The sequence below is a fragment of the Physella acuta genome, unplaced genomic scaffold, assembly GCF_028476545.2.
Source record: "Physella acuta isolate Inbredline_101_S28 unplaced genomic scaffold, ASM2847654v3 ptg000694l, whole genome shotgun sequence".
Classification (NCBI taxonomy): domain Eukaryota; kingdom Metazoa; phylum Mollusca; class Gastropoda; family Physidae; genus Physella; species Physella acuta.
This window is the reverse complement of record NW_026732213.1, coordinates 359,257-381,342: the sequence shown is the minus strand read 5'-3', so window position 1 is coordinate 381,342 and position 22,086 is coordinate 359,257. Positions and strand designations below refer to the sequence as shown.

The window sequence follows — 22,086 nt, the reverse complement described above, 5'->3', positions numbered from 1 at the left end:
GCGCATATGCTAAGATAGCGGATTTTTTTCTTCACTTCTCCATTTATAAACAAAAGAAATAAATTAATTCAATGAATTCAAGAATGACATGAGGTTCGCGTTTATAAAACCTCAACTGTGAATTTGAGGCTAGTCAATAGCATGCAATTTCAATCTTCGCACGAAGTTAATTATAAAACAGAATTTTTAAACAAATGATACTAGAAAATAAGGTGTTGGTATTTTTAATTACCTTATTCAAATTGCCTTATATTAATGGTATGGGAGTCGTGGATCCTTTGGCTTTGATAAAAAGGGTTGCCACTCAAACAAGTTAATTAAAAAGTCTAGTGACATTTAAGCGCAATTTCCTTATGTTATCTAAAAATAGCTCTGTCGTAGCGTAAATCAAGAGCAGGGTTAGTAAAACCATTGGTTAGTTATTAAAACGTTTTTTATTAATTTTTTTCTTCAGTATTTTACATGTTTTATTTACAATAGAGTAACATGACTAAAAACCATTGCGCGCCTACTGAACGTGATGACGCAGCCATTGAACGTGATGGCGCAGCTATTGAACGTGATGACGCATGTGGTGTGGTTGGATAAATATGCCTACTGATTCTGTCCAAATTTTAATTAATTCAAAAAAAATTTTGTGACCGAACGAAAGAATATTTTTGAAAACTTTAAAATGAACATAGGCGCCATAGCGCTCACTGGAAAGTCCGGGGCAACAAAAAGCACCCTACGATTTCGTGAACGACTATACTAACACATCGTATCCACAGCATATTGCACTCTTTATAATAAACATATAAACCATAGAGCTCACAGGATAGCCTGGGGTGACAAATTGCACTCTGCTGGAGCGCTGGGCCTGATTCGATATAGTCAATGATTATTGATGACAAAAGTGCATAGCCTTTTTTTTAAACTAGTGTAGGGGAGCACAAGGTTATTTGGATCACACTGAAGCACAGCTGAATTTAGTAGTAACCCTTACCTGCTGTGCATTATGCCCAATTCTCATCTACTCAAAGTTTCATAGCACTCAGATGAAGTGTTGAACCGCATCAGACTTTTATTTTTTATATACAATAAATAGAGAAAAATCGCACCCTCCAAGGGCAGCACCATTGCCGCGGGGAATTTGATCTGATATCTATATGAAAAGTGTATCAGAGGTCCCAAGTTATCTTTATCCACCACTTAAAGTGTTTGTTAAGTTAATAAACACAACAAAAATTAAAATCTTGAATTAAGTAGAAGTGCACAAGTATCTTATGGGACATCATCTATTGTCATATCAGAGTGACCCATTGGAACGACTTACTTTAACTATCCTCTTCAGTCTTTTTACTGTTTATCTTATGTATTAAAAAGATTTAAGTAGGAATTAGAAAACATGGAAATTCTTTTAGATATTCACCTGCAATGCTATAGTAACTTCTTTTTCTACCCTAACTGTATGTGCTTTGATTAACTCCAATTTGGCATTATTTGAAAGACTTGAAAATCTTACTGACAAACTCAGATCAAGCTCTTGTTTTCCATGTCTGTAAAAATAAATGAACATATACTAGACTACCTGTTATCATTAGATAACTGTGGGTTTTGGGGGTCATCCATAAATGACATCACGTCTGTCACTTATCATCACAAAATAACCAGATCCCACATTCAAAAAGACGACACACCTCAGATGTTTTTACATTTAAAAACACAGATTTTGGCTGAGCATGGACCTGACCACACTATCCCTTCATATGCTGATGTCACAGGTGACCTCTACACCTACCCAACTCTACTTCACCTGCCCAGTGTCCCTCCATGTCTCAGACATGTTTTTATCGTTGAAAAAAGATTCCGGCCGAGAATGTCTCTGACCACACTATCCCTTCATATGCTGAGGACACAGAAACAGGTGAACTCTACTTCACCTGCCCAGTATCCCGCCAAGTTCCCATAGACAACTTTATCATTCACATCTTAAAAAAAAATTGTAAAAAAAAAATTAACATTGACATGATGTGTCTCGAACCCTTGCCAACCGCATGGGAACCTAATACACTAACATCTTAGCTATCTAGGCTCATAGAATCAGGGACGTAACTACTGATATATTTTATTTTTATTCTAGACATATAACTTTTCCTTCCTTCTACAGCTGATTTGTAGATTCTAGATCTAGAAAAATTTATTGTATACTAATATAAAAAGAATGTTGAAAATTGTAAATAGTGTTGGAACCTAACAAAAATAGCAAATGGACGTATCGTTAAAGCTTTAGCCGACAGAAAATTAGCTTTATAACGCGTAAACTTTTGAATGGGCACCAAAATCTTCAATGGAAGCCGCCACTATAAGTCACTATAATTATAAGTAAAGTTATTGTTCTGAAATTTTATAATTAATGTGCTTAATCTACTAATGAATATATCAATAAATTAATGTCTTTAAATTAATTTGTTCTTAACAGTTTGTTTAAAAAAGAAAATTGTTCTCTTCCTAATTACGTATTGTACAGCTCTACACATAGTGCAGGTTCTCTCCTATATACAAACGGACAAACAAACAAAAAAAAATATTCAAAAATGTAAACAAAAATGTAGAACTAGAACAGTTTTATTTTTACTTCATTTCAAATTCCCGACCTATATCAAAACCAGTGCCAAAACTAGAGATCTTTAGGTTAGGGTTAAATTTTCTAGACTTTCCACAATGTGTAGGAACACAGGGGGTTAAATGTAATAAGAATCAAGAAGGGAATAAAAAAATTATACATTAAGTTATACATTAAGTTATTACAATGCCAGTTACTTTCAGGTGTTTTAAATAAGATGGAGAAAAAGTAAAAAATCTGGATTTTTAAATATAATTGTCAAGGCCATAAACACTTTTCCGGGAAGCATGATTAAAGATGAGTTTATAAATTCAAATATGCCTTTAATATATCCAACATATTATTTTCAAAAAAATTCTGTATCTTTAAGTACACATTTTATTGTTAAAGATACTGATCTCATAGCCTCGCAGAGAGGAGGTGTTTGTTGTTAAAACAACTGTAACTACACTGGATTTAACAATGTATTTAGTTAACTATTTTAAATTGCACAAAACATTTTTTTAAATATGAGGATACATCAAAATTTTGACTTTTCGACTAAACAGTTTCTTTGGTATCGACTTCTAAATTTTATTATTTTCCCCCATATTTTGCATGAAAGATTTTTATACTTTTAAAGGAAAATAAAAAAGACCGGCCCCATAACAATTGGGAAAAAAAATATCTGATATGTATATATATATATTTATATATATATTATAATATATGAATTTAAATATTTAGGCCTAACTTTTTTATTGGCTTATTGTTGCATTTTCAACATTATTTTGAAATTAACGGTAAAGATCACATAATAAAAGTTAATTCTGTATGTCTATTAAAGCATTTGATTTGGTTAAGGCATAAAATTTTTGGTATTTATCAGTAGCCCCCACCATTTTAACAACATACTATCCTGCCTTCATTTTATTTAATTTACTCACACAAGTTTGTATTCTTCTGGTGGTATGAAGCCTTGCCTCTGACAAACTTCTTCTAATATCTGAAAATAAAAACTTTAAAATGCATCTGATAGAAGCTTTCATAATTTAAAAATCTTCTGCTGAATCCTGATACAACTTATCTTATTACATCTAGAACAAAATTTTTTAAAATATTCACAAAAGTTTCAGCAAAAGCAACATTTTGTAATAACAGTTTGCCAACGTTACTACATCTTTATTCCTTATCCCCATTATTTAATTTTTTTTATTAAAAAAAAAAAACATTCTTTTTTTCTAATTACTTTTTAAAACCCAATTTCTGACACTAACATTAAACTTGAGATTATAATACTTCAATTTTTTGAAGTGTTTAATTTTGGACACTGGTAATAACTTCTTTAATTGATATATGGCAGGAAACAGATTCAACCCTCAAGCATCTACTATTAGGGTCAATTTTCGCCAATTTTCAAAGTAACAAATATTGACATATTATATATCAATTTTGTTGCTTAACAATCGAGGAATTCAAAAATATAAAAATTAATAGCACTAGACATTTACATCACGTTCAAAATGTAGATTAACCACACTCACTCAACTGAGATTTTTTTTTACATCTAAATGTAGTGAGGTCTAAAAATTCTATGGTGTACTCGATCCCTATCCCAAAACGTGCCAGCCATACCGCATGCGTAGTCAGCTACTCGGCCGAAGTAAAAGTTATATTACTATTGATTAGATAATACTATTGACTTTTATTAGGGAGCTAGTAGAGAGTCAACAGTATTAGAAACTGTAAGAAAATCACGGCGCCCCATGTTTTTCATCGCTTATAGTAGAGTGATCGCTTGCATTATTGTGATGTATAGCATTTATTTTCTACTTTTTAGTTCAATCAGAAAACGTGGGTTTTTAAAAACTTTTTTAATGATAATTATTTTCTACTTTTTAGTCTTTGTCTGTTTGTTTGCATTAAAATCTTGCTATTGATTTTATCTTTTCGCATTCACTTTTTTTTTGGGTAAACGAAGACAACTCGTAAAAAACACGTGCCTTGAACCCGTGTCGAGTGGGTTAGCAATCGTGTGCCCCACCACTCGACCATATCGTATCCCCCATACTGGCCACCAGTTGTTCCAGTTGTTTGTACACAAACACCACGTGAACACTACTCAGTAAGCAAAAAGAGGGAGAGTACCGAACCTTGTTTTCATCAAATTACAATTACTGGGTTATGTCCCTTTTCCCCCACGTTTTTTTGTACAATTATATAGCGGTCTAAAATGATCAATAAAATGTTTCAGGGATGTGACCAGACCAGGAAAAAAAATTAGGAAATTTTCTTCGGATAATAACTCAATGTTTTATCTACTTTTTATCGCGGTTAAGCAGATTCATACTGTTACTGTACTAATTAATTGTTTAATGAAGTTAATATTTTAAATAAAAGAAGTTTATGTTACTCTAAAATAACATTGAAAGTCTTGTCTAATTGCAATTTAATGTTTACCTTATAAACAACTTTTAAAAAATTACAATGTAACAAAAGTAGCAATTAAGTTTTATTTTACCATTAAGCTAATTTAAACTGTAGGCCTACTAATCTAGTGTAGATTCTAGATGTACTCCTGTTTTCAATTTTAAATAAGGGGCCTAATACCCTATATTCTTTTACAGATTGGATTGGTAAAAATATTTGTCTTCAACTGTAAAGAGCCTAGATTAGTTATAATATGAACGTTTTAGGTTCATGTGATGGAAAAAATGAAATGGACCAGGTTAGCTAAGATTAGAAATGGTCTGATGTGTGAACCAAAGTTAATCATCGATATTTATGTTTTTTTTGGAATAGCTGTAAATTGTTAGGGGTCATCCACGTTTTTTTGACTATATTTACCTCCCCTCTGTCCTACAAAATCCAGACCCCCCCCCCCCCCCTATAATGACGTCACACCTCAGCCCCCCCCCTCCTCGAATTGAATTGGAATTATTTTTTAAACATCGATTTTTTTTTTCTAAAATATTGACTGAGGTCGACCAACATAGGGTATTTTATTCAATTTCTATGTTTTACAACAGTTTTCCAAAACGCGTAAAAGCGGCTAAAATGCAGTCGTTTCTAACATAACTTTTTTTAATGCTAAAATATGACGTTACACTATCTTACGAGTGTGACGTTATTTATGGAAGACCCCTTATTAAAAATTTAAAAACAGTCTGTACGTATTTTTTCGTCCACAAACAAGACACGGTCCTAGTCACGACGAGTTTAGTATTTTTTTTAATCTGTAGGCCTACGAAGCATACTTATTGCAAGAACAGCTATTTGAAATTGTGACGTCATTTTTTTTTCCCCACAAGCAGTACCGAACACATACTTGGGGTCAAGGTGAGGTCACAAGAGACACCGTTGCTACGAGGTGGGGTGGGTTACTGTTAGTCTAGTCCTCATAGTCAATTTTAGCAAGGATTTCCATATTAATTTTATATTGCGAAATAAAATAGAATCAGAGAGAAACTGTAGATTTAGTCGGGTTAAAATACCGATAGATAAATTAGGCTATATCGATGAGATGTAAGTTTCATTTGAATAACTGCATTATTTTAGATTACCTTTTCCCGTGTTTTTGATAAATAGTTAACTAAAAATATCAGCGGAAAATTTGGACTAAAAAATTGTGCTTTGAAAAATCCGCCGAAATTCCGAATCTTAATCTACATTTAATCTTGATCTAGCACCGTCATACCTAGCGCAATCGACCAATCGAAAAGAAATGCGCATATTCGAGTGTCCGCTTGACCCAAGTACAGTAGTTGTCGATTTAAATTTAAATACGAATAAGTGGAATGAGCATGTCGGCCCTTTCCGTAGAAGACATTTCCGTTTTTTTTTCCTAATTTTTAAAACTTCGTAAAAAATCGACAAAAATTGAAAGTCGGCGAAAAAATTCGGCGAAAATTAAATCAGCGGAGGAAAAACGCAACTGAAACGGAAAAATCGGATTTCCGCTAAAATTCGGAAAAGTCACATCCCTGAATGTTTACATGGATCAATTTAGTAATAATAACAATTGAATATTCTATTGTCATCGGAAACAAAGCTTCCCTGAAAATTTCAGCGCGCTAGCTAACTGGGAAGTGCCCGAAATTTCGATCGCAAGATTTGATTGGAAAGACGCGAAAGCAAGTTAAAGAAAACGTGGTAATTAGTAATGTAAACTTAGACCCAACGCTAAAATTATTTAATTTATCAGGCCTCTAAAATCGTTATAGTATTAACATTATTAAGCCTAATTTATGTATCAACGAAGACCAGTGCAAATAATATTATATTTAGCCTAATCAATAAGAATTAAGCCATTAATTAAGCTATAACAAATTTGAAAACAAATAATTAGGCCTAAATATTTTTACTAAATAAGCACACAAAGACCAATGCTCACTACTAGATCTAATTCCAGGGAACAACAAAAAAAATAAAAAAAATAACAGATCGTTGTGGTTTTAGAGTCATAGTATAATCCAAAAGCAAGGTGAAATATCCATAATTAGGCTTAATTAGTCTAATTACGCTAGCAAAATAAGCTGAAAAAGAGTGTCAAGCGAAAAGAAAACACGATTATATAACAGCTTCCGTAACAATAGCGATGACGTCACAATAAAAAATTACGTGCTTTCAGTGACCTTTTTTGGATGCCGATTTCTTAAAATGGATTCAAAATAATTACAATATTTTTTCACTAAACGATCAATCTAATAATACTCAACCTTACAGTGCCATTTAGACACCTAACAGTCCTTTATTTAAAGTTTTTAAACAACTCAAACTATACCCATGTTTCCGTTTGACCTCCATGGTCGGAAGCAAATTTTTAAAAAAAAATTCTGCCAAAAATAGCTTTGTCATCTTCAGATAGCTTAAAATACGCAAAAAAAAAACGCCATTTTTCGCGTGATAATTATTTTTAAACTTAATGTTAAGGTGGTCTCTCGAACAAAGCAGAAAAAATTGCCCAATCGTAGGCCCAGGTGAGGTAGCCATGTTCTGGTTAGCAACCAAGGACGCTTTCAAGTTAGTGAGCCTCGCTAATATATCCAAGTAGACTGGCAGAGAAATAATATAATTAAAATTAGGAATGTTGGGATATTTTTCCTAATTACCATAGAATGATAAAATGTACACAGATTAATCCTATAATATACCCCATTGATAAAAATACCAAATTTATCATTCTAGGCCTAATAGTTTTTTTTATATGAATTTTTAAAGTTATGTATTAAACCTGTTATATATCACTGTAACATCGGATTTAATTGTGTGATTGGCTTTAGGCTTGCATACCACTGCTGCTATTTGAGATATAATTATAAAATTTTGCACGTTAGTGCTAGAGAGTGTGGGCAATAGAAATATGAAAGTAAAATCAAAATTTGATGAAGGATAATTAGAACTAATCAAGTCAAATTAAAGTGAGGGGTGCTGTTCTATATAGGTCAATATGCAGACTGAAAGTCTATGTTTTTTTTTAATATTAAAATTGAAACTTTGCTAGAGGGTGGGGGCAATAGAAATATAGAAAAAAATTATATTAAGTATGACTGCATATAATTAAAAAGTCCTATGAAAGGGTGTTGCACCCTTTTATAGTTATTATAGTGACTGCAACGGACATATGTCCAGAATGTTACCATAATAGATAGGATACATTTTGGTTATTGATACTGAAGCATGTAATAAGAAGAATGCTGAAAAATAAAACTAGGGATGGTGTGGTAAAGCACTCAACTGCTAACATGCAAGTCTTAAGCTCAGATCTCAGACGAGTCTGTCTGTGCAGCATCCACCAAGCTCAGATGAGTACCTGACCCAAGGAAAAGTAAAGATAGCTTGGCAGAGAGCTAACCACACCATCACTTCATGTGCATGGGTCAAGAAACAGATAAACTCTACTTCAGCTGCTTTATGGATGATGGATTGACAGGTCCAAAAGGGAAACTACTTTAAATTAAATTAATATACTAGGGCCTTTATAAATATAATGCCCTATTGATATTTTGGTACAACTAAATTACTAATCAATAGAAAAACCTTAAATTCTTGTAAAAGTTTATTAAGCTAAGTGTTAATTTGTACCAAATCAGAAGTTACAGCTTCCCTGTCTATCTGCTTATATGAATATATATATTGGCAACATGCAGTGATTTAAATCCGTATTGTTTGTTGTTATTTGATTTTGTTACTTTTTATTATTAAATGTAAAAATTGTATCCTAAATTATTATGAATAATAATTATCATGCCTTTTTCATGTCATTCTAAATTCACTGCCTTATTAATTAGTACCCCCCCCCCAATGTCAATTGCTGCACCTTTTGTTTATTATTTACTAATGTCATAAGCATAATTATTACAAATAATTAAATAAGTTTATCACCAAGTTTCTTTACTTATCATAACCAATAATAGGCCCAGACTTACTTTATCAATCGATACATATAGATCTAGTATATAGCATTAGTTATACTAAGAAATAGGCCTATAACTTATTTAAGTTATTTATAGTATAAAGTATAATAGTATATTAAAGCCTTTAATATACTATTATACTTTATAAAGGCTATTAGTACTAGCCTTAAATCTAAGTAAGTAAATATGTGTGAAATGCTTGACATTAGTTAATGTAAGCCTAAGCTTCTTGCCTGTCGTTTTTAATAGATAACTTGATCAATGTATTTTATCTAGTTTTAACAATGCCACCGACAATTTAAATTCTTTCCAACTTCGAAAACTACGCCATTGGCATTAGTGCGCATATTTTATCGATAATAGGTAATGCGATGCTAAACCGACGCCATGGCGTTGTCAAGGCCGAAGCGCTAGCTTGGGGATTTGACATGTATGATAACTCGTAAGCAGAAGTAGTAAATGCCATAAAACCGTTATTATAATAATATTTGTTTATTTAATGGACACTTAAAACTAATGGCAAGACACTTATAATGTGTTTAATACGTAAACTTATTTAAAATGTGACAGCACCGTACGGGACATGTTCGCGAGATAAACTCATTAGAATCGTGCGATCGATTTTGGCTTAAAGATTGTCATAATGGCGGTAATTTTCTAATTGAAACATATAATACGACTACACTATAGCTAGTCTCATAACGCGAGTTGAAATGGCATTTTATAAATTTATATAAACTATTTACTTTCACCTTGGTGTAAAAAAATGTAGGTATAAGCAAACTGATTTCAATAGTAAGAAAGAATCATGTCTTTTCTTGCTTACTAGCTTTAAAACAAGTGAATTTGACTTTTTACCTGCGTTTTTTGGTCGCGTTTCTATATATTTTATTTGCGACACTAAAAAAATTATATTTAATCAACCGATTATGCTAAATTAATAAAATTGGTACTGCTGGATTGCATTTTTAAAGCTCTACAATTATATGCTATTCTTTTTATAATTTGAAGAAAATTGAATTTATATGAGACTAACTAAAACTATACACTAGAATATCTATATCGAATATTTCTAAAAACTCGATTCCAACAGTGAGATTCTGCATTCTTCGGAAAAGGGCGAGTTTTTATAAAGACTGCATCAAAAAGTCCGGATGTTGAATACCGAATCGAAACAGCGGAGGTCGGAATGCCTAAATTAAAATATAATATAGAATCTAGTACTTTGGGTTTGTTTCTGTGTTAAACGGTTACAAAATAGCGCCCGATAAAAGTCGGGAGTTCGCTATGTCACAGTATGTGTGATCGGCTGAGGAACTTCACTCTAGAATTCTAGATCTAGATCTAGATCTAGATATCTAGATCTAGATTCTAGAGTCTAGATCTCTAGAGTACTATTCTACTTCTAGACTTCTAGACATAGATCTAGTCTGACATAGCAGATGAGATCCCCTTCTATGTGCATTTTAATATTAAAATGTATCATAATGTGATTGTGATAATTATTAATTAATTAGGCTTATGTAAAATTTACCACAATGCCTATTAAAAAGGACAACAACTTACCTGAAGTAATTTTGTGTTAGCATTTACTTTTACGTTTTGTCTTCTTCCATTTGGACAGAGAACCAGAAAAGAGGCAGCCATTTTTGTACTAAAAACTTGTCTAGTTCGCACAGTCATAACAAACACACAGTTTAAGTCAAAAATTAAATCGCATTTTTAAAAAAAAAATTATTATAAACTAGGATTCGCTTTAGTAGTAGTAGCCTATATGTCGTCCATGAATCGTGTCGCATTGATGTGTAACACGACTAGGCAAATGAGCTTTCTATCTATAACTAGACTGGTAGCAATCTTATTCTTAACATTTTTACTTGGCCATGGCTATTCCCAGCCGGTTGGGAATAGCCGTATTGGGGCTATTCCCAGCCGACTGTGAATAGCCCCAATACGGCTATTCACCTTCTGGCATGATAGCCTAACCCTATGACCACTCGACCACACATCTTCTTACCCAATTTGATATTTTTAACATTAAATCTATCAAAAACGGTCACGACTGTGAATAGCCCCAATACGGCTATTCACAGCCGGCTGTGAATAGACACTTCGAATAATAAATGCAGATGTATCAAAATTTCAGAGTTCTATGCGTAATCGAGTCGGAAAAACTATGGAATTAGTATGTGAACACGATAACTTGAGTACCGTTACAGCTAGGTTGATGAAATTTCATAAATAAGTATAAAATCAAATTTGTAGTTCTGAATCAGCTTTTCAGCAATTTCCGGTTACCGGAAGTGGAACTTATTCTACTTTCAATTGTTCAAAAGACTATAAACTATAACTTGAGTACTGTTTCAGGTAGCTTAATGAAATTTTACATGTAAGTAAAAGATCTAATTCTCTGCCTTCTGTCAAATTTTGAGTAATTACCGTTGACCGGAAGTAGTAATTTACGCTATTTCCGATTTCTCAAAAACACACGTTAATTTATAAAGTACTAATAATTTTCCGCACTATTAATTCATATTGTTTGGTGTACTTGGTTCGCAATTCTTTTTACTACGAGATTCTATTCTATTTTGTAAAAGTTTAAGTAAATAAAAATTGATTAAAAATCATATCTATATGTTGCCACTCCCCGTAGTGAATATTCGAGAAAGTTTATAGGCTTGAATGAACAGATATCCAGTGTTTCTTCCAGACTTTTTTCTCCGGGGGGGGGGGGGCACTTGAAATCTTCGGGGGGGGGGGGCGGTAAACTTTCTTCGGGGGGGGCGGACACTGTTAAAAGTATATATTTTCTATATAAATTATATAAATTTCATTTCGTTCGGGGGGGGGGGGGCGGTAAAAATTTTTTCGGGGGGGCTTCGCCTCCCCGAAGAGATGCCTGGAAGAAACTCTGCAGATATCTTTCACCTAACAACCCCCCCCCCCTCCCGCTAGTAGCGTACGCAGGGGGGAGCAGGGGGAGCGGCCGCTCCCCCTCTGGCCATTTTCAGCAAAGTGGCGCCTTTTTGGAAACTTTTTAAACTCAAGGTTTTAAACAATGATATTTGTTAACAAAATATTTTTGGTCGGCACATCTACGTAAATCACAAGATTTCTTTTCATGCAGCAATTAAGCATTATTGTACTAGTCTAGTAGTGTCTACGTTTACAACACGTATTAACAGCTGCATCAGTTTGCCATTCTAAAAATAACCATTACGATTCATTACAATGTTTAAAAAACCTCTACGGTAGTACCACTTGGCAAAATGGGTGTTAGGGTTAAGGCAACTGTATAATGTATTTGCTTACGAATAATTGAATTAGAAAATGTTATACATAAAAAATCACACATAATTACTTTGTAGCCTATATAGGGGGGCCTACAGTTTGAATCGTGTGATTAATTTTAAAAAATTACAATACTTAATATTATTACTTAGTATTCTTACAGTTTGGGCAATAATGATTACGATTACAAATTATATGAAACAGTTACAACCCCCCCTCCCCCATGGACCCCTCTGTACAAAAAAATATTGTCATAATACCACTGCTACTTATTTAAATCTATTTCTGTAATATATATTTGTGTAATATATTTGTGTAATATATATGTATGTTTAGAACATGCATCTAAAAACTGACGTTATGTTCACTCTGAGTTGGTTATCTCCCCCCCCCCCCCCCACACACACACATCTCTCCACCACAATTGTGTAGAGCGACATTAATGTCACACCTAGGTATACACTGGGTTGGATAATTGACCTAAAGTGAACGGACAGTGGTGAATGAAGTTAAAACTACCCCCCCCCCTCCCCCAACCCACCCCAAACTGATCTGTTAAGTATATGTAGAAAAACGCGTAATGATGTACCAAAGTACCATGCCGCCAGAAAATTAGCTTTTTAAACGTAAAACTCTATGAATATTGTTTTTGCAATTACCAGTAAAAAGGTGTGTGAGCAATACAGTAATCTAACCCATACCGATCACTATAATAAAAAATGATCTTTAAAAAACACAAGAAGCAGTACATAATTAAAATATATGATCTCAACTAAAAGACAGATATTTAGTTAAATGTAGGCTGTTATTCCGAATGTTATTCTATTATATCGAAAAGCGTGGTTTTATACCAACTCTGATTTTAAAAAACTTTCATTATGCTGTAATACTTTAGCATTTATGATGACGATATTTTAAATTCTGATTATAAACAAATACATTTTGTAAACACGAATAGTGTTAAACAATTTCATTATATTCTAAAGTAATTATTTATTTGTTTTGACATTTATAATTAAATGTGTAGGTATATAGTATATACATATTTATATTAAGAGAGTGATTATTTCTCCTATTTCACTTGTTAAATAATTTCCCAGGAATTATTATGTAAAAAATTTTTTTTACAATAATTACAAAAAAGATTGTGTTACGTTCATTGTTTTTAGTTGTAGTGTGTTTATATATATATATATATATATATATATATATATATATATATATATATATATATATATATATATATATATATATATATATATATATATATATACTAGCCGTCCCGGCCAGGCCCTGCTCTGGCTTCTGTGAAAAACCCTTCTGTTAAAGACCATCACCTGTGTGTTTAGTAATCATCATAAACCCGGCATTGCCCACCCAAACCACAACCAACCAAAACCAAAACAACAAAACGCAAACATAACGCTAACACAATTACAAATACAAACGAAAACAAAAACAAAAACTTACAACAAACCAACCACAACCACAAACACCAATACGAACACAAAGAAAAAAGCAAACGAAAACAAACCAAATCCAAACACAAAACCAACCACAAACACAAACACAAACCCAAAGAAAAAAAACAAACGAAAAAGCAAACGAAAACAAACCAAATACAAACGCAAAACCAACCACAAACCCAAAGAAAAAAAAACACAAAAGAAAAACAAACGAAAACAAACCAAATCGAAACGCAAAACCAACCTCAAACACAAATACAAACACAAACCCAATGAAAATAAAACACAAACGAAAACGAAAAAAGAAAGAACAAAAACGAACCAAATCAAAACGCAACCGCTAACGCAAACCCAACCTAAACACAAAGAAAACACTAACGCAAATATAAATGCAAAGTGCTCACGGGGCTGAATCGCCTACTTCAACTTAATAAACGACTATAGTACCCCAACTTATTCATAGTCTTTTGCACTCACTTTAATGAACGTAGGCGCGAAACCGAACACGGGAGGCCCGGGACCCCAAAAAGCACCCTGTCTGGGCGCCAGAGGACGCACCATGACGTCACCGCCTGATTGAACTTAGTAAACGCCTATAGTGCATAACTTATTTATAGTCTTTTGAACTCACGCGAACGTAGATACCATAGCGTACACCGGAAGGCCCGGGGCGCCAAATAGCACCCTGTCGGGGTGCCGGAGGACGCCCGGATTTGATTCACTTAAAGACTATAGTAACCTTTCTTATCCATAGTCTATCGCACTGTTTAAAACAAAATTATGCAGCATAGCGCCCACATGATAGCCCAGGGTGCCAAATCAAATCGTGCAGGGGCGCCGGCGGACGCGCCTGTTTCAATTTAGTGAACAAAAATGATAATACTCCAAGCTTATCCGTAAATGGAAAGAAATAAACGTATATGATTTGTAGGACCTGGCTTATTAAATGTTATTGATTTAAAAAAAAATAAATAATTATTGAACAGTATGTTCAGTGTATAGAATAAATAAAAGGCACTGTTAAAAATACCTAACGACATTGCACTTAATCAATCCCCGCTAATTGTGTAATTATTTTTTTTTTCTTAACACCAAAAACAAAGTAATAAAATGTTAATTCTCTCTTCTTAAGGATTTATTTTTCATTAAAGGGAAGTAACTGTGCAGTCAATACATTTCCGAAACAATTTTAGAAATTTTATAAACGTCGATACACTTTTTAAAAATTTTATGTCGCGTTCATAATTGAAAATTATTCTTCTAAGTAAATAGAATGAAAATTGTTTTTAAAGACTTTCAATGGTAATTTTTTGACTCGTAAATTTAGACTTGGAGCACGATAAAAAATCTAACACTTAAATCCGTAGAACTGTCAACGACAAACTTTTTTTTTTGCCACACGTTACAGAACTGAGCTTTATATATTAGATATATATAAATATATATATATATATATATATATTTGTTTAGATTGATACAATTTTTGTTTTGTCTGCCTACATTGTGTGATTTTACTTATTTCTTCAGAGTACTACTTTCAATTTATTTTACATCATAGCGAAGTAATGACATACAGCTAGTAATTATATATATATATATATATATATATATATATATATATATATATATATATATATATATATATATATAATACACGTATATAGAACGTGTTAAAAATTCGGCGCCTGTTTTTGCTCTTTCGCTCCCCCTACAGCGAAAACCTGGATACGCCTCTGCCTCCCGCATACACCACGCCCCCAACCCCACCCCTATACGGTGTCCAAGCGTCCTTCTCACGCGTTTTTTTCTTTTGGATATCGTGGCTAGCAGACAAGACGTGTTTTCACTGTCGAGCTAAGTCAAAAAATGTGTTACTGTTTGTCTTTATTTGTCTAATCTGTAATCACACTGTTGTGTGCTGACGAAGACCTTGGGTCGAAACGTCCATAGTACTTGTAACTGTCTTTAACTTGTGAGGTAACTAATACTATCTGTTTTATATAGGATATCCTCCCGTTTTGTTTTTCTAGGCATATAAGCGAAAATATTATTTGTCGTTGACATTGATGTGGCGTTTACGGTTAAGGTTCCTTAATCTAGTGATGACGGAATGACAGACGGACGGACTGACTAAAGGACACACTGTAACCCTACCACCAGCCTTATTATTAATACTAATAGTTTCGTTGTCTGTGTATCTATCTGTGTATGTAGGTATCTGATAAGAACGCTCTAGAGAAAACACAAGCAATTTAAAAACATGCACAGTAAGACGGAAACGAAATATGACGTCACATTTAGCATGTAGTAAAAAATAATCTCAAGCCGGAGAGTGCACACAGTAATATTACGTCATTGATTCTCGAGTAAACATTGAATAAAAAGGCAATTTTGTCTAATCTAAATGGTTTGCGTGAAGAGTTTCTTTTATACAATTCTTTGGGTAAGAGCGTCTGGGTTCCCCCCCCCCCCCCCCCCCCCCTCCCCAACTCAAAAGAAATTTCTTCATCGATACTCTTGTCTAATCTAAAAAGTGGTTTTCTTGCAGTTTCTTTAATGCAATTCTTCGGGTAGTGGCTAAGCGCGACACCTGTGTTTCTTTCAGACTTTTTCTCCCCGGAGGGAGGAACTTTTTCTAATCTAAAAAGTTTTTAGCGTGCACAGTTTTTTTTATGCATCTCTTCCGGTAGGGGCGAAGCCCCGCCCAGGTTCTTCCTTTAGTTTGTATGATCTACAAATGCGACCAGTGTTTCTTTCAGACTTTTTCCTCCCCGGAGAGGGGTGGGGGGTACTTGAAATTTTCGGGGGCGGGGGTAGAATTTTCTGGGAGGGGGGCGGACACTGGAAAAAGTATATAATTATATTTCGTTGAATGGGACGGTAGACATGTTTTTTTTTGGGGGGGGGGGGGGGTGTGGGGGGGGGGGGGGTGGTTTTAGTTTAGAGAAAATAGACAGCCAGCATTATCAACCTAGCGCCCGTTGTATCCTTCCTCAACAGGCCATTTTTCTCGTGTTAAAATATTTTTGCGGGAGCCTTTTAATTCTATATTTATTTAATTTAAAATAATGGCGTAATTTTACTCTCTTACGGAAACTAAGCAAAAGAAATAAAAATATTTTCACTAATGCTAGGCGACACTTGTAACATTATATTGTCCTAAGACTGGCAGACTAAGGTTTGAAAACGAAATGACGACCCAGTTTCCAGTTCGTAAATGGTCTGTCGGCTGCACTGCACATCACAAACCAATATTTCATTATGCCAAACCACTCTTTAAAGTCTTTAAATCTAATATATACATTTCAACTATGTATGTTTGTGCCAACAAAACGCGGATTCCAAAGAAATATAAGAATTTAATAGACCCCATTCTCATAACGTAGTGAGGTCGGGAGTCATCCGGTGCGACACCTAAGGTGTCACCCCCCATCCCATACATGGATTAACACATAAGTTATTACGATTCTCAACCAAACTGTTTTCCTCAGGCATATTTTGCAATGTTGAGTTGATATAACTACCCCCACCCCCGCTTCACCCCCACGGTGATTGCTTTAAACTGTGCTCATATAATACTAATGATTTATATCTATATTCGGTTATAAAGCTGGATGTAGCGTGTTTTCTCTATCATTAACAGGTTTATGTCATGGTGTCACCCCCCCCCCCCCCCCCCCTTTCCACCCGTGTCGGGATTTGTCAACTTTGCTATTTAATTCACTCTAACAATCATTTAATTACGTGAAATTATCATTTTTCTGTATATATATTGCTATTTTTTTTTGCCTTTGTGTCACCCCCATAAATGTTGTCACCCGGTGCGGTCTTTAGGTGAATCGAATCCTGGCGTTCTCCGGCGCCCGACAGGGTGCTATTTTGCGCCCCGGGCCTTCCCGTGTTCGCTATGGCGCCTACGTTCGTTTAAGTCAGTGCAAAAGACTATGAATAAGTTAGGGTACTATAGTCGTTTACTAAGCTGAAACAGGCGGTTCCGCCCGCGCCCTAGCATGGTGTGATTTGGTGCCTCGCGCTAGACTGTGAGGTTTTTGCGTTTATGTTTGCGTTTGCGTTTTCTATGTGTTTGGGTTGGCGGGTTTTCGTTTGTGGTTGGGTTTGTGTTTGCGTTTGGATTTGGTTTGTTTTCGTTTGTTTGTGTTTGCGTTTGTGTTATGTTTGCGGTTCTTTTTTGTGTTTTGGGTTTGGTTTTGGCCGGGTATATGCTGATTACTAAACACACATGTCATGGTGCTTTACAGATAGGTTTTTCACGGATGCCAGTGCATGGCCTGACCGGCTAGTTCCAAATAAATCCTTGCTCTTATACCCGAACTCCAGTCCGATTCCTTTTGGATATCAATGTAAGAAGTCTATTCGGGATAGAAGAGGGGAGATGGGGACATAGTAAAGTAGAGTTTTTGAGGTTTTTTTTAGGCGGGGGAGGGGGGGGGGGTGGGAGGAATGGGCTTAGCGGTAACTTTCACACGTGTAATAGAGCATTCCGGATTTTAAAAAGTAACCAATATATATATATATATATATATATATATATATATATATATATATATATATATATATATATATATATATATATATATATATATATATATATATATATATGTAACGAGTCCCCGAGTCTATCCTGCCGACAACGCCAAATGTAACGAGTCTCTGGCTACCCTGCCGACAACGCCAAATGTGACCTTCCCGAGTCTAACCACTCATTCCACACAACATTGACCACAGCATAGATACTCGAAGATGCAGGTTCATTATTGATCCTTTTATTACATGAATCAAAGAATGCTTCACAATAATATAATGAATCAAGAGAGATGTTTCACAATAATAGTCTGAATCAACTGACCCCCAACAGTCCTCACTAGGCTTCATATAACTGAATACACATGTCTATCGTCCTTCTTAACACAATACGGCTAACCCGTTCAATAACCAACTTGATACTGCCACACTGACTGACTGATCGAGAGCGGGCGAGAGAGAGAGCGAGAACCAGCGAGCTCAGCCGTCGCCTTCCCATATATATCCCCTTCATAATCGTACTCATATTCGGTCCTATCATAATCGTAATCGTAATCGTTGCATTACGCCGCTTCTGTTGTACAGTCCGATTTAATAAGCCATCTGCATCCTGTCACATCAAAGTTGACAGACCGTTCTTATCGTATCGCTTCCCGAGATACTACGCCTTGGCTTTCTGATCGTTATCAGCCACCACCTGTGTTATTACATCAGTCGTGTCAAAGTTGACAGCGCTGTACCGCTTTCTTATGTCTGGTAACTTCCCCTAGTTACATCCACCCCTGCCTTTTTTTGTGTGTTATCAACCACAAACAACGCTTGGCAGGTGCAGTCCTTCAAAGTCAATCGCACCACCGTAAAAAAATTTATTGTTCCACTCACTGTCAATGTCGTCACATTCGTATAAGATTGACCGTTATCCCTATTTCACATATCAAATGTGTCTACATCATCTTCCTCAGACACAAAACAGTTCTAGAATTCACATCCACCTTTTTTCGTCTGGTGCCTTCACCAGTTCACTTTTATGACTTTTTGAACAGTCTGTTCTCATACCAGCGCGACCATGAAAGAATTGATGGTTGCTGACAAAAAATTTCGTATTCTTTCTGTTTCTCAAACTTCTCCGCGGACCACTTATGTGATGGTCTACTGTCTCTCTGCTTTTGGAGGGACCGGGATCCTCCTTGTTGCCGGTATCCTCCCCTTGTGTGTCGCTGATGTTCTGTTGATGGTGACATGGTTCCGGGATGGGTATGTGAATTTCCGTTATAGTTTCCGGTTCCCTAATTGTCTTGGGTTTCCTTGTGTGTAACTGCTCTTCTTGACTATGACAATATTTCTTTAATTGAGCAATATTCGCCCACCGATCCGGTTTGGTGTGATCGATGGGTCTTATCTTAAAGGGGCCACCTGCTACTTTAGGCATCTCCACGACTTGCCATATCTCCTGTCCCCAGAGGTCGTGGATTTTGTTTCTGCCTAACGGGTGGCTACGCAGTAATACCCTGTCGTTCAGTTTGAGTGGCGGGTCCTTTGTCTGTACCGGCGGTTCCCTTCGCCGTGCTTCATGTTCTAGTCTTTCCTGTACTACCCTGTACATTTCTCTAATTCGTCTCATATGTTCATTCACATATTCCAGTGCAGTGTATGAGCCAGTCATACTCTCCTTTTTTCCTAGGAACAAGTCAAGGGGGAGTCGAGCCTCCCGTCCGAACAGCAACATGTGTGGCGAAAAGCCGGTTGTGGCATGGGGGGTGCAGTTGTATAGATATACCAACTCTGGGAGAAAATCAGGCCAACGTTTTTTCTGTTCAGGTTCTAGGGTACGCAGCAAATCATGCATGCTGCGGTTGAACCGCTCGCACTGTCCGTTTCCTTTCGGATTAAATGTGGTTGTTCTAGATTTGTTGATCCCGTAGTGGCTGCACAGTTGGTTAATTACTTCTGACTCGAAGGCCCTTCCTTGGTCAGAGTGTAATTGTCTTGGTATGCCATATTTGATGAACCAATGTTCTATTAAGACCTTTGCCACTGTTTTGGCAGTCTGATCTCGTGTGGGCACCGCCACAGTCCATTTGGTGAAAACATCAGTCATTACCAACACATGTTCCGTCCCATCCGATGATTGCTCCAACGACGTAAAGTCCATAGCCACAATCTCTAGTGGTTTTGTCGCTAATAGGTGTCCCGATGGCTGTCTCATTTTGACAACTGGCATTTTCGCATGCTGACACCTCACACAAGCCTCACAATGGCGTTTGACCTCCATTTCCATATTGGGCCAGTAACACCTTCGTCGTAATATTTTGTGCGTCCTGTCCTGACCCTGGTGTCCTGCCCTGTCATGTGCCAACCTTAGCACTTCTTCTCGTAATTGTCCAGGCACCACCACCTGGTGTATTGTCCCATCAATTTGGTCATGAATTCTCCGCATGAGAACACCATCCTTTATACTGAGACGGTCCCACTGACTCAGTATTTTCTTTGTTTCTCGACCAAATTGTTCTCTTTCCCTTCTTCCTGGGAATTTTTGTTCCTGTACGTGTTTCAACAGCGGCTGTAAGCCACTATCCGTTCTCTGGGCATCTCTTATCTCTTTGTGATTAAGGCAACTAAAATCACCAATGTCCATATGTCCGGGCTCTGTGGAAATGTGCTCCACCCCGGTCTGTCCGTTCTGCCTCACTTGCACCCCGTGAGGGATATCTGTTGACGCTCTGACCTCACATATTCCTGTCAGCGTTTCTTCCTCATCGCCCGGTCTCTCGTAAGGATTCCTTGATAAGGCGTCCGCATTGCCATTGGACCGCCCCGGGCGATATTTTATCTCTAGGTCAAAGAGTGCCAATTCTGCTGCCCATCGCTGTTCGATGGATCCCAACTTTGCTGTCTTTAGGTGACTCAAGGGGTTATTGTCAGTGTATACCACACATTTAGCACCTAATAAATAGTCCCTGAATTTTTCCGTCACAGCCCATTTTAATGTCAAAAGTTCTAGTTTCATGGCGCTGTAATTTGTCATGTTCTTCTCTGATTCCTTCAGAGCTCGACTGGCATAAGCAATAACCCTGAAGCCTTGCTTTTGTTGTTGTGATAGCACAGCTCCCAGACCTTTAGAGCTGGCGTCAATTTCTAGCCGAAATGATTTGTCAAAGTCTGCGTATCCTAATATCGGCGCCTCTGTCAAAGCCTTTTTCAATAGCTTAAACGAGTTCAGGCATTCCTCAGTCCATAATTCACCTATCAGTTGTGTTTTACCTTTCTTTTTCTCCTTACTGTGTTTCTTTGTCATTTTGTTTACCAAGTCATGCAATGGTGCGGCAATTTTTGCAAAACCAGGCACAAATTTTCTATAATAGGAAGCAAAGCCCAAGAATGATCTGACCTCTACCGTAGTTGTTGGCTGTTTCCATTCTTTAACAGCTGCAATTTTATCTGGGTCAGTGGCGATGCCATCCGACGAAATCACGTAACCCAAAAAATGTACCGATTTCAGACCGAAGCAGCATTTGTCTGGGTTCAGCTTTACTCCTATCTCCCTAAGACGGAGAAACACTTGTTCTAATCTTTCTAGATGGTCCTCCCAAGTTTTTTAATAAACCAGTATATCATCCAAGTACACCAACATTATTTGAAATAGAAAGTCACTCATAGCACTCTGCATTACTCGCTGGAATGTAGCAGGTGCATTAGTTAGACCAAACGGCATACGGGTCCACTCGTACAGTCCCAGTGGAGAAATAAATGCAGTTTTATGTTGATCGTTGGGGTGCATGGCCACTTG

The 22,086-nt window shown here is 36.0% G+C and overlaps 1 protein-coding gene across 3 annotated transcripts in view; it reads right to left on the bottom strand.

The window, feature by feature from the left end:
- LOC131949416 (tether containing UBX domain for GLUT4) overlaps positions 1 to 10,747 on the bottom strand; it is a gene marked incomplete at its 3' end in the record, with an annotated part of 48,182 nt that extends 37,435 nt beyond the window's left edge. The window contains 3 exon segments of one of the 3 annotated variants that reach the window (XM_059311316.1): positions 1,412 to 1,538; positions 3,532 to 3,590; positions 10,567 to 10,747. In XM_059311316.1, coding sequence (XP_059167299.1) covers positions 1,412 to 1,538; positions 3,532 to 3,590; positions 10,567 to 10,683 — 303 coding nt within the window. 3 annotated transcript variants of the gene reach the window in all.
- Between the last annotated feature and the right edge of the window lie 11,339 nt (positions 10,748 to 22,086).